At 51.1% G+C, this 12,674-nt stretch overlaps 1 protein-coding gene across 4 annotated transcripts in view; it reads left to right on the forward strand.

Moving 5' to 3' along the window:
- The window catches only part of RSPO1 (R-spondin 1), a 24,564-nt gene that overhangs the window by 7,124 nt on the left and 4,766 nt on the right, over window positions 1-12,674 (forward strand). For all 4 annotated transcript variants that reach the window (XM_017509750.2, XM_037731804.1, XM_037731803.1 and 1 more), the window contains exon 3: window positions 11,976-12,167. In XM_017509750.2, the coding sequence (XP_017365239.1) occupies window positions 11,976-12,167 (192 nt within the window). The remainder of the gene's footprint in view (window positions 1-11,975; window positions 12,168-12,674) is intronic.

A 12,674-nucleotide genomic window follows, 5' to 3' on the forward strand; every position in this document is an offset into this window, starting at 1 on the left:
AAAAAAAAAAAAGAAAAGGAAGTACTACTAGACTTGGCATCAGAAAGGGCCTGGTCCTAGCGATGGTGAGTCTCCTGCAGCAATTTTGACATGCTCGCTTCTCATACAGCCACATCTAACAGCTGTGGGAGCCTGTGAGCCAGTTTTTATTACCAAGTGATGTGAGTCACAGACACCCTAGATGATAAAAGGCAAGAGTGGGGAGAGGTGTGGGGACAGGCTCAGGGATGCAGGGAGGAATGAGGGTTGTGTGTTTGGTAATACTTGTTACGTAATAGCCATAGTCATCGCAAGCAGGAAGCTGAAACGTAACGTACAGGAGGTTAGTAAGGCTTACATGAGATAATAGGTATATACACATATTATTTTGTTTTGTTTTGTTTTGAGATGGAGTCTCATTCTATCGCCCAGGCTGGAGTGCAGTGGCGGGATCTTGGTTCACTGCAACCTCTGCCTCCTGGGTTCAAGTGATTCTCCTCCCTCAGCCTCCCGAGTAGCTGGGATTATAGGCGTGTGCCACCATGCCTGGCTAATTTTTGTATTTTCAGCAGAGACAAAGTTTTGTCCTGTTGGCCAGGCTGGTCTCCAATGCCTGACCTCAGGTGATCCACCCGCCTCAAAAGGTATACATGTTTAACAACCTTTGTAAAACATAAAGTTCTGAGTAGGCTCTGGATGCAAATCATTGTTATCTAAACAATGTGCAGACCATTTTGCCTTAGGGATTCTGGGGGAGTAGGGGAGGGAAGAAGGAAGACCAAGACACCTGCTTGTGCCTGCTCAGCCTCTGGACAAGACAAGCATGGAAGGGCACTGGGCGGACCTGGGGGCAGGGGTAATCATGCTGCGTGTGAGCTTCAGGGCTATTGACTCTGGCTGACAGCCCTCGGCTGAAGGTTAGGAGGGCCACCAGAAGCCACTCCATCTAAACCTGATCCTGAGCTATTATATACCAGTTTTGAAGCCAGACATGTCCGACCTCGGAGTCTGAGTGATGGTCTGCCTGCATGGAGCGAGAAAAGTTGAGCAAAGAACTTCTCTCTTTTTTTGTTTTTTTGAGATGGAATTTTGTTCATGTTGCCCAGGCTGGAGTGCAATGGCGTGATCTCTGCTCACCGCAACCTCCGCCTCCTGAGTTTAAGCGATTCTCCTGCCTTAGCCTCCCAAGTAGCTGGGATTATAGGCATGTGCCACCATGCCTGGCTAATTTTTGTATTTTTAGTAGAGACGAGGTTTCACCATGTTGCCCAGGCTGGTCTTGAACCCCTGACCTCCGGTGATCCACCTGCCTTGGCCTCCCAAAGTTCTGGGATTACAGATGTAAGCCACCGAGACCTGCAAGCTGGCCCTGATCGCAGAGATGAATCTCCAGGAGCCAGCAAGCGAGTGGGGGAAGACAGCATGTCAATCCAGTTTGGGAGTGCTGCAGGGAGAAAACCCGGGGGCATGGAGAGTCCCTGGGAATCGGGAGGAGGCATAGAGTGTTCCCTTAGGGGGTGAGGTGCAACTAGGAGTAGCTGGGGAAATGAATTATCGAGGGGGTTCTGGGTAGCCCTAGGATTTCCACTGGAGAAGCTGTGCTCATATCTATTTGATACACTGGGGATCCTTTCTGCTGGAAAGAAGTGTTTTGCTGCTAAACAAGCCGCCCGGAGCCCACTGGGATAGAGCAAGGAAGCTGTCTGGGGCTGAGGGGAGGGTTGGGGAGAAGATACTGCAGGGGAGAAGATACTGCAGGGGAGAGGTCGGGTCATTAAGCTCTTCGCATCCTCCAGGCTGAGGAGTTTGGACTTGGCGTGACTCCAGCTCCAGCTGGTGAGGAGCCACTGAGGCTTTCATCAGGGAGCCCAGAGCCCAGCTGCCTAGAGGGTGGGGGAGGTGGCTTGGGGGGGAGGCAAACAGTCCAGGTAAGAAGAAGTGAGGATCTAAACTAAGCTCGCAGTTGAGCTAAAGAATCCTACGTACAGCCGGGCGCGGTGGCTCACGCCTGTAATCCCAGCACTTTGGGAGGCCGAGGCGGGCGGATCACCTGAGGTCAGGAGTTTGACACCAGCCTGCCCAACATGGTGAAACCCCATCTCTACTAAAAATACAAAAATTAGCTTGGCCTGGTGGTGTGCACCTGTAATCCCAGCTGCTTGGGAAGCTGATGCAGGAGAATTGCTTGAGCCCTGGAGGTGGAGGTTGCAGTGAGCCAAGATCTTGCCATTGTACTCCAGCTTGGGTGACAAAGAGAGACTCTGTTTCAGAAAAGATCCTGGGTCCTCCCAGTGGGACATGCCCAGATGCCCAGGACTTGCTGAACGTGCAGGTCCCAGGAAGCCACAGGAATAGATCCACCTCCTGGGACAGCGTGTGATCTGAGAGGGTCCTGCCCTACCCACTTCCTCGTTTTCCACACTGAGGCCCCGCTCCCTATCCTCCCACCATCACCAACTGAACTCAGGGCTCTCTTACTGAATCCAGTTCCTCCAAGACTAGATTCCACCCCAGAACCAAGATCATCACTCTCTGGGTCATGGTGAGTTCTCTCCACCCGCCCCTGTCCCTAACGCATTCCACCTGAGTCCTCATCCCTATTCCATCCTGGTCCCGCCACTGTAATGAATATTCATTAGGATCCATCCATACACCACCTCTCATCTTAAGCCTCTGTCTCACTCACATACCCTCAACCCTATGCTCTTGTGGAGCCTTATCCTTTACTGAGCTCCCATTCAGAAGTGATGGGCTCTGCCTGCCAAAGCTGTTTCTGGTGACAGAAAAAGACATATTAGCAGATAATAACAATATAAGGTGACGTTCACCATGACAGATTCAAGTACTGGGGGTATGGGAACACAGAAAAATACTCCACTGAGATTTTGCAGGGAGGTGAGATCAGGAAGGCTTCCTGGAGAAGGTGACTTTAGTTCTGAGGCTTGAGGGAGTTGGTCAGGCACAAGAGGAGGCGGAGAGTGTTCCGGGCAGAAGGACCAAGCTAAACAAAGGCACACTGGTGGGAGAGAGTGTCATGTGTCCAGACAAACAAAAATGGTTTGATATTGCTTAGGGGTGGTGCTGAAGGGTGAGGTGGGTGGGATGGGCCCACAAAAGCTTTTTAGGTCAGGCAAGGAGCTGGGTCTTAATTCTGTAAGTGATGGCAGCCATTGATAGATACTAGGAAGGGGTATAAAACCATCAGATTTTTAGCTTAAGAAAGATTCCTGAGGATGAAGAAATTGGGAACTGGGTGAAGTGAAGCCCCTGGGGGAGAGAGGCTATGGTCCAGGGCCTTCTTCACGGGGTGTGGGGCTGAGCTGCCCCGGAGCAATGCCTCATCATAGCCACAGCAACTTGAAAGGGCTTTGCACAGGATGAAGGAGGCTTGGAGAGGGGGCATTAAGGGCACAGCACTGGAATGCTGGCTCAGTGAAGTGGGCTGGAGAGCAGGGTGCTTGGGAGCTGAGAGAGGTGGAGGGGGTGGGGAGGGTGGAGCTGGGGGTGCTGAAGAAGCCAGGAAGGAGGGTCCCTCACCTGCAAGGACCCCTCACCCTCACTGAGTCCACTCAGCCTCCTCAGCCAGGCCTACAGTCCTGCAAGTCCGCCCCTCTGCACAGCCCCCATAACAGACAGCAGCAGGAGGCAGCTTTCTTGCTTTTGTTCCTTCTTTTCTTTTAGAGACAGGGGCTCGATCTCACTATGTTGCCCAGGCTGGTCTCAAACTCCTGGGCTCAAGGTATCCTTCCGCCTCAGCCTCCTGAGTAGTTGGGACTACAGTGTGTGCCACTGTGCCCAGCTAGAGGGGAGCTTTCTAAACTACCAACCTGATGATGCCCTTCCACTGGTTGCTTTCCTCACCAAGAGAATATATAAAGCCCTATGTCCCTTTCTTCTTTTGAGGTGGGGTCTTGCTATGTTGCCCAGGCTGGCCTGCAACTCCTAGGCTCTTGTGATCCTGCCTCAGCCTCCCGAGTGGCTAGAATTACAGGCACCTGACTCTGTACCCAGCTATCTAAAGCCCGATTTTCCATGTCGTGGTCTATCCAGGACACGCAGTGCCTCAGAGCCTTTGCACTGGCTGTTCCTCCTGTGCGGGACACCGTCCTCCTCTGGGCTTCTGGGTCAGGGAGTGCCCTCTGCCTCTCTGTATCCAGATGTGTGACCAGCCCTGCCTCCCTCGTCCTGGGTGGGCTTTTGTGGCTATACCTCCACGTTTCAGCTCTTAACAGTCCTGAGCACATGTGGGGTGTGCAGTAAACATCTGTGGAATGAACGAGCCTTGGCTTTCCCCTTCTAAATCATTATGCATTCCCCCAAATATGTACCATCTTCCTTGGATCCTTCCTTCAAGGCCACATTCCCATTATGGAGCCTCCTCTTCTATCCCCCCATCCCCTCACTGCCTCTCCGAACTGAGAACACCCTGTGCTTCCTGTCCCCTTGATAAACATCCCTTTCCTTGTTGAACTGACCCCTGCCTATCACTGAGCCCCCATTCCTCTTGTGAGCCCCCAAACCCTCTCTGACCCCCTTGTCCCTGCAGCCCCTGGTTCCTCCTGCTAACCAAGGCCAGTCTCACCGTCTGAGCCTGTGTCGTGACACTGCCATGTCCTCGTGTCCTTGGGTCTCCACTCCATCAATGTCCCCTGCCTCTGAGTCTTGTAATCACATTCCCCACCCACAGCCATGCTCTCCCCTTCTCCATCTGTGATCTCTGACTTTCTGTTTCCCTCCTGGCGTTATCTCCACTCCTTCCCTTCCACTGACTCCAAAGCCCACAGTGGTTTGGCTCTCATCTCCACCTCTCCACCAAAACCGCCCTTTTTAAGGTCATCCAGTCGATGACCACTGAGAGTCAAGTCTTATAGATTTGCTTCAGAGCTCACTGGCCTTGCTTCCTCCCAGCCCTGGTCCCTGAAGAGCTTTCCCCTTTCCACCTGACTCCTGACACCTCTGTCTCCCAGACTCCCCCCAGCTCTCCAAAGATCATTCTCCATGTCTTTCTCGAACCCCTCTTCCTCTGCCTAGCTGTTGAATGCAGGTGTTGCCCAAGGCACCATCCAGGCTCTTCTGCTCCCACAGATCTAACTATCACCTTCTTTTTTGAGTGAGGATCTTGCTGTGTCACCCAGGCTAGAGTGCAGTGGCTCAGTCATAGCTCACTGCAGCCTTGAAATCCTGGATTCAATCAATCGTCCAGCCTCAGCATCTCAGGATTACAGGCATGAGCCCCCATGCTAGCCAACAGCCACTTCTTAAAAGAAGGGGCTCGGCCGGGCGCGGTGGCTCATGCCTGTTATTCCAGCACTTTGGGAGGCGGAGGAGGGTGGATCACGAGGTCAGGAGTCGGAGACCAGCCTGACCAAGATAGTGAAATCCTGTCTCTACTAAAAATCCCAAAATTAGCCAGGCGTGGTGGCGGGCACCTGTAGTCCCAGCTACTCGGGAGACTAAGGCAGAAGAATCACCTGAACCCGGGAGGCGGAGGTTGCAGTGAGCTGAGATTGTGCCACTGCACTCCAGTCTAGGCAACAGAGCAAGACTCCACCTCAAAAAAAAAAAAAAAATTTCCTCTCTCTACTTCCTGACCTTCCTTTCACTGCTCAACCACTGCCTCCTGCTGACCACCCCAACACCCCACTGACACTGTACTTACCAGGGTGCCCCCACCCAATTGGGCTCACCTGACATCTCAGAAGCAGTGGCGTGTTGATGCCTCCGTCTTCTGAGTGTACTCTTCTCTCAGCTCTAATGATGCAATATACTTCTTAGGGTCCCCTGCCTTTCTGTTGGCTCCTTCTCTGCCTCTTCGTGGACCTAAGATTTCTCCGTCCTTCTCTTCAATGTCCGGTTCCTCTTCTCACTCTAGACCCACTCTTCTTGCCATCTCATGGACTGGCATGCCTTTGAGGACTCTTTGATGTTAAGAACTCCACTTCTTTTTAGCCAAGCATAGCGGTATGTGACTGTAGTCCTAGCTACTAGGGAGGCTGAAGCAGGAGGATCCCTTGAGCCCAGGAGTTTGAGGCTGCAGTGAGCTACGATTGTGACACTGCAATTCAGCCTGGGCAACAGTGAGACCTCATCTCAAAAAAAAAGAAAGAAAAAATAAAAGAAAGAACTCCACGTCTGAATCTCCAGCCAAAATAGTTCTCTTGAGTTCCAGCCCCACGTGTTCAATTGCCTAATAGACATCATTCCCTGGATGCTCCACAGGAACCACAAACACAACATGTCTAATACTTAGCTACTTATCATTTTCCCAAACCCCTGCCACCTCCTGTGGTCCCCCTCCCAGGGAAGGGCTGTTACAGGAGCCCAGCATCTCGAGGTCACCTTGTGCTTGCCCCTCACCCCCTCTTGTTGAATGTGTCACCCCGTCTCATTGACCCTGCTGCCTGGCCATCTCACGTGTCTACTCCCTCCCCTCTCCTTGGCTCAGCCCAGCTCTACTGGCTTGGAGTTCTAGCCTGGGAGTCTTCCCGTCTCCACTCTTGCCCTCGGACAATCCATTCTCTATGGAGTGACCTTTCTAAAATGGAATCCTGACCATGTCTCTTGTTGTAAACTTCCCACCGATTCCTTATGACCTTCGGGATAGGGTGTGAACGCCTCCATCCGGGCTCAAGACACTTCCTTATCCAGCCCCTGCTTCCGTTTCCAGCTTCCTGCCTATCACTCACTCCACACCCCTGCCATGCCGACCTGATTCCAGATTCCCTTCCCCAGGTGTGCCACACTTTCTCTGCTGTGCCATTGACAGAGCCGAAGAAAAATGCACAAGGGGAATTGTTGCTGGTGGAACGGGAGGTGGGCAGCGGATCTGAAAGGGCGCCTTTTGCAAACGTGTTCTTAACACAGGGGATAATGAAGGCATGAATGAGTATGGCAGCCTAGCTTGAGAGGGCTGCAAATGGGACGCCGGGATCATGGCCGTTACTGAAACTAAGGCGAAAACCTAGAGGGTGCATTCATTTCAACAATGAATTAAATAAAAGCAGTGAGTCGTAGACAATTAAAACCTAGAGGGCGCATTCATTTCGACAATGAATTAAATAAAAACAGTGAGTCGTAGACAATTTAATATCTTTGAGGTGGAAGGGGTGCCTAAAATCCGTAATGACTCATGAATTTGTAACACAGCCGAATAAAGGCCCAGAGTAGAAAAATAATCCCAAGGGCTCCCTCATAACTCCAATGCTGCATTTGGAGTATTTTTATCCATACAATAATTATATCAACAAGAACAATCATGATTTTTATTTTTATTTTACTATTATTATTTTGAGACAGAGTCTCACTCATCACCTAGGCTGAAGTGCAGAAGCAATCTTGGCTCACTGCAACCTCTGCCTCCCAGGTTCAAACGATTCTCATGCCTCAGCCTCCTAAGTAGCTGGGATTACAGGTGTGTGCCATTACGCCTGGCTAATTTTTGTATTTTTACTAGAGATGGGGTTTCACCATGTTGGCCAGGCTGGTCTTGAACTCCTAGCCTCAGCCTCCCAAAGTGCTGGGATTACAGCCAGTCTATTATTATTTTTTGTAGTAGAGACAGGATCCCGCTGTTGCCCAGGCTGGTCTTTAAACTCCTGGGCTGCAGCGATCTGCCCACCTCAGCCTCCCAAATTGCTGGGCTTACAGGTGTGAGCCACCACACCCAGTCTGTAAATTCCATTTTCTTTTTCTTTTTTTTTTTTTTTGAGACAGAGTCTTGCTCTGTCGCCAGGCACCAGGCTGGAGTGCAGTGGCACAATCTCAGCTCACTGCAATCTCCGCCTCCTGTGTTCAAGCAATTCTCCTGCCTCAGCCTCCCACGTAGCTGGGACTACAGGCATGCACCACCATGCCCAGCTAATTATTGTATTTTTTAGTAGAGACGGGGTTTCCCCATGTTCGCCAGGATGGTCGATCTCTTGACCTCGTGATCCACCCGCCTTGGCCTCCCAAAGTGCTGGGATTACAGGCGTGAGCCACTGCACCCGGCATAAATTCTATTTTCAAAAAATATATAGTCTAAACATACTTTCAGTGTCCATGCCACCTCATATTGTCCTACCCTGGTCTCTCTATACTTTTGCCTCCTCTGCCTGAAACACATACTGGCTGAGAAATTTTGTCCAAGTAATTTACCTTTCCATTCCCTCATCTGTAAAATTCTGCATAATAGACCGGGTGCGATGGCTCATGCCTGTAATCTCAGCACTTTGGGAGGCCGAAGTGGGTGGACTACCTGAGGTCAGGAGTTCTAGACCAGCCTGATCAACATGGTGAAACCCCGTCTCTACTAAAAATACAAAAATTTAGCTAGGCATGGGGGTGGGTTCCTGTTATCCCAGCTACTCGGGAGGCTAAGGCAGTAGAATCATGTGAACCCGGGTGGGGGAGGTTGCAGTGAGACAAGATTGTACTGCTGCACTCCAGCCTGGGTGACAGAGCGAGACTCCGTCTGGAAAAAGAAAAGTGGATTATAAATTTCTTTGAAATAACAATAGTACCTACTTCATGGGCTGCTGTAAGGGTTAAATGAGTTGATACTTGTCAAGCACTGAGAACGGTGCCTGCCACAGAGTCAGTGCTCAACGTTTAGTGACACACTGCCACCATTGTGGTTACTGCTGTGTTGTTGTGATAAGCTGGTGTTTATTATCACCCTCCTTCCTTCAGCTGCTCTCCTTCCTCACTCCTCCGTGTTCTCCTGTTCTGAAGCCAGGAATGATTCCTGGAGCATAGACTCATCCAGCAGTTGTCCAGAGTGGACATCCTCATCTCTCCTTTTCAGGGAAGCACACAAGATTCATTGTTTCACCCAGGTTCCCAGACTGGGGATCTGGCTCTGGATCCTACGGACTCTGAAGCCTGGGCTCTGGGTCCACTACCCTGCACCATCTCCTACCACCTCTGTTCTGATTTTCCCTAGCTCTCTGCCTCCTGCCTGTATCTGTAGCTCCTCAATGCCTGGCTCTTTTTGTTTTTTTTTTTTGAGATGGAGTCTTGCTCTATCGCCCAGGCTGGAGTGCAGTGGTGCGATCTCAGCTCACTGCAACCTCCGCTCCCCAGGTTCAAGTGATTCTCCAGCCTCAGCCCCCCGAGTAGCTAAGATTACAGGCACCCACCACCACACCCAGCTAATTTTGTGTGTTTTTAGTAGAGATAGGATTTTGCCATGTTGGCCAGGCTGGTCTCGAACTCCTGACCTCAGGTGATCATCCACCTCAGCCTCCCAAAGTGCTGGGATTCTAGGTGTGAGCCACCGCAGCCAGCCACTGCCCAGCTCTTGTTGCCCTTCTTGATCAAGTTGAAGTTCCTTAGCGTGATATAAAGACCGGATACCTGACCTTTCACCAGTCCCATCTCCACCCCAAGTAACTACTTTTCCTTCCTCTCCTTCCCTCTCACCTTGCTTCTCTTCCACGGGCTTCTTTTTATGTGTGGTCCCACAGCTCACCCACACCCCAGGCCAAACATCTGGGAACCACCCCAGGCTCCCCCCCATGCCTCTTTCCTCTCTGCCTGTTAGCCGCCATGGCCTGCCTACTGGTTGCATTTCCTAAGCGTCTCTCAAAGCTGCCTTTATCCCCTCTATCCCTGTGGAACATAATTTTAAGGGTTTCTCACCTTCTCACCTGGATGATCTAGTCAGCTTCCTCCCAAACAGTCCTTCCATCTATGGTCTCCACCCTGGCTACTAGAGAAAATTTCCCAACATGTAAATTGGACCAGGTCTTATCCCTGCTTAAAATGTTCTAATGGCTCCCTGATGTCTAAACAGTCTGCGAAGGTCCCAAAACAAGTGTTCTGTGGCCAAAATGCTTGGGAAATGCAGCTCACTCTACCCCTCCTTAGAGAGTCAGTGTGCACAGGAGGGTAATAAAGCTTTTAAGAAGGCCTGCAGTAAAGAAATCTGTTTAGATTTGCTTGACCCACGGGCTCCTGGTCTTACCTGATATAGCAGCCTTTCCCTCATATCCTCCTAGTCACATTTGGGGGAATCAACTTGTAAGGAGTACTTTTTGGGAAATGCCATCTGGCAGGATCAAGTTCAAGTTCCTTAGCATGATATAAAGATAGAAAAGCTTACCTTTCACTGCTCCCCTCCCATTCCCATCTCCACCCCAAGTTATCTGCAATTCCGCCTTTTGCTAGTTTTACACCTCTGTGGTGCTGCTCCCTGAGTGCCCTTAGTTCTATTTTCTAAAGGATAAATCTGTACAAATTCTTTAAGACTTGGCCCCAGTGACACCTTCTTTGTGGCTTGTTTTCCTCCTTCTTTTTGGGTCCACTATTGCTTGGCCCTGGGGCTCTCAGCATTCACCTGTTTGGGATCTGTCTGCTCCACTGAAAGATCGGTTCCTCTACAGCGTGGCTTATATGCCTCTGTCCCGGGGGTCACGCTGCACAAGGTCCATGGAAGGGGCTCCATGAGGATGAAACAAGTGAGTGAGGTCAAAGATCTTGAGACTCGGTGTTGGAATGGAAGACCATGAAGCCTTAAAGGATGGTTCTTTTCTTCTTTTTTCTTTCTTTCTTTCCTTTCCTTCCTTCCTTCCTTCCTTCCTTCCTTCCTTCCTTCCTTCCTTCCTTCCTTCCTTCCTTCCTTCCTTCCTTCCTTCTTTCCTTCCTTCCTTCCCTCCTTCCTTTCTTTTCTTTATTTCTTTTTTTTCCCTTTCTTTCCTTTCTCTCTCTTTTTTTTCTTTCTTTTTTGAGATGGATTCTTGCTCTGTCACCCAGGTTGGAGTGGAGTGCAGTGGCACAATCTCAGCTCACTGCAACCTCCGCCTCCTGGGCTCCAAACGATTCTCCTGCCTCAGCCTCCCGAGTAGCTGTGATTACAGGCATGTGCTACCTCACCCGGCTAATTTTTGTATTTTTAGCAGAGATGGAGTTTCGCCATGTTGGCCAGGCCAATCTCAAACTCCTGGCTTCAAGCAATCTGCCTGCCTCAGCCTCCCAAAATGCTGGGATTACAGGCATGAGTCACTGCGCCTGGCTTCAAAGGATGGGTCTGAGCCAGGTTTTCTCAACGTCCATGCCATTAACATTTTGGACCAAATGATTCTTTGCTGTGCTCCATGCATTGTAGGGTGATGAGCCGCATCCCTGGTCTCTACCCACTTGATGCCAGTAACAACCCCGCTCCCCAGGTGTGATCATCAAAAAGGTTTCTAGGCATTGCCAAATGTCCCCTGGGGTGCAAAATCATCCGTGGTTGAGACCTCTGTTCTAGGCATAGATTATTCCAGTTGTCTTTGAAAAGGGCAGGTGGCCCTTTTCTGTTTTACTCTTTATCCCTCTTGCCTTTAAACTTTCTCAGAGATTTATTTTTATTTTTATTTCTTGAGACAGAGTCTCGCTCTGTCGCCTAGGCTGGAGTGCAGTGCCACAATCTTGGCTCACTGCAACCTCCGCCTCCCAAGCGATTCTCCTGCCTCAGCCCCCTGAGTAGCTGGAATTACAGGTGCCCGCCACCACGCCCGGCTAATTTTAGTATTTTTGGTAGGGACAGGGTTTCACCATGTCGGCCAGTATAGTCTAGATCTTCTGACCTTGTGATCCATCTGCCTCTGCCTCACGAAGTGCTGGGATTACAGGCGTGAGCCATTGTGCCCAGCTCTCAGAGATTTTTAAAACCCTCCTTCCATACCTAAGGCTGAATGTTTTGTGCTCTGGGGAGAATGGATAAGTTCCAGGAAGGGTTCAGCTTGGGTTGCTTCTCTGGGGATGTTGGAGCCAGCCTACAGGGTGAGTTTGTGCTGTGCCTGGAGCTAGGGAGGCACGGGGGACAGCATTAGTGCTAGTTCTCTGGAGAAAAGCTACTGGGGGGAGTATAAAGCAGCCTTGCAGGGAACTGCCAGCCTGGTCTATGGTTTCTGAGAAGCACATTCCTTCTGTGGAAGGAAACGCCGATCTAGTCACTTCCCATCCTTGTGGGAATCTGGATAGGCGAGGTTCCCTCCCACAGCTGCCTCCTCATGCCTGCTCCACCTTTCCAGTCAGTGCTGAGGGGAGCCAGGCCTGTGCCAAAGGCTGTGAGCTCTGCTCTGAAGTCAACGGCTGCCTCAAGTGCTCGCCCAAGCTGTTCATCCTGCTGGAGAGGAACGACATCCGCCAGGTGGGCGTCTGCTTGCCGTCCTGCCCACCTGGATACTTCGACGCCCGCAACCCCGACATGAACAAGTGCATCAGTGAGTGTGGGCAGGGCTGGTGGGGGCGGGCACTCTAGAAGCTCCGGACTGGGGGAAAGTGCTTCGAACTATTGGTGACGGGCCAGAGGAGCAGAGGGGGCTTGAGGAGAGGAGATGAGGCTCCAATTCAAGTATCCAGCCGCACACTTCCAACTCGGTGTGTAAATAGCAGAACCCCATCTCCCCCCTCCGCACCTGCCCCTACCTCTATTCCCACAGGTCGCACTTCATGTCCCAACCTGTCACCCAAGCCATAGCCCTGAGTGCCAACCTCTCCCACCCCATTCATCAAAGCACCAGAGCCTACCTGTCATCTCCTTTTGGTCCTCACTACCACTGTCCTCCCCAGGCTCCCTGGCTCCCAGCACCTTGCTCCTGGAACATTGCAATAGCCTGTTCATCCATCTCCCAGCCTCTGCTTCCCTGAAACCCACCTTCTGCACTGCAGCCAGAAAGAGGCTTCTGAGACACACAAAATACCTCATCACATTCTGAGACACACACCCT

This window comes from Cebus imitator, unplaced genomic scaffold, assembly GCF_001604975.1.
Source record: "Cebus imitator isolate Cc_AM_T3 unplaced genomic scaffold, Cebus_imitator-1.0 Scaffold420, whole genome shotgun sequence".
NCBI lineage: Eukaryota > Metazoa > Chordata > Mammalia > Primates > Cebidae > Cebus > Cebus imitator.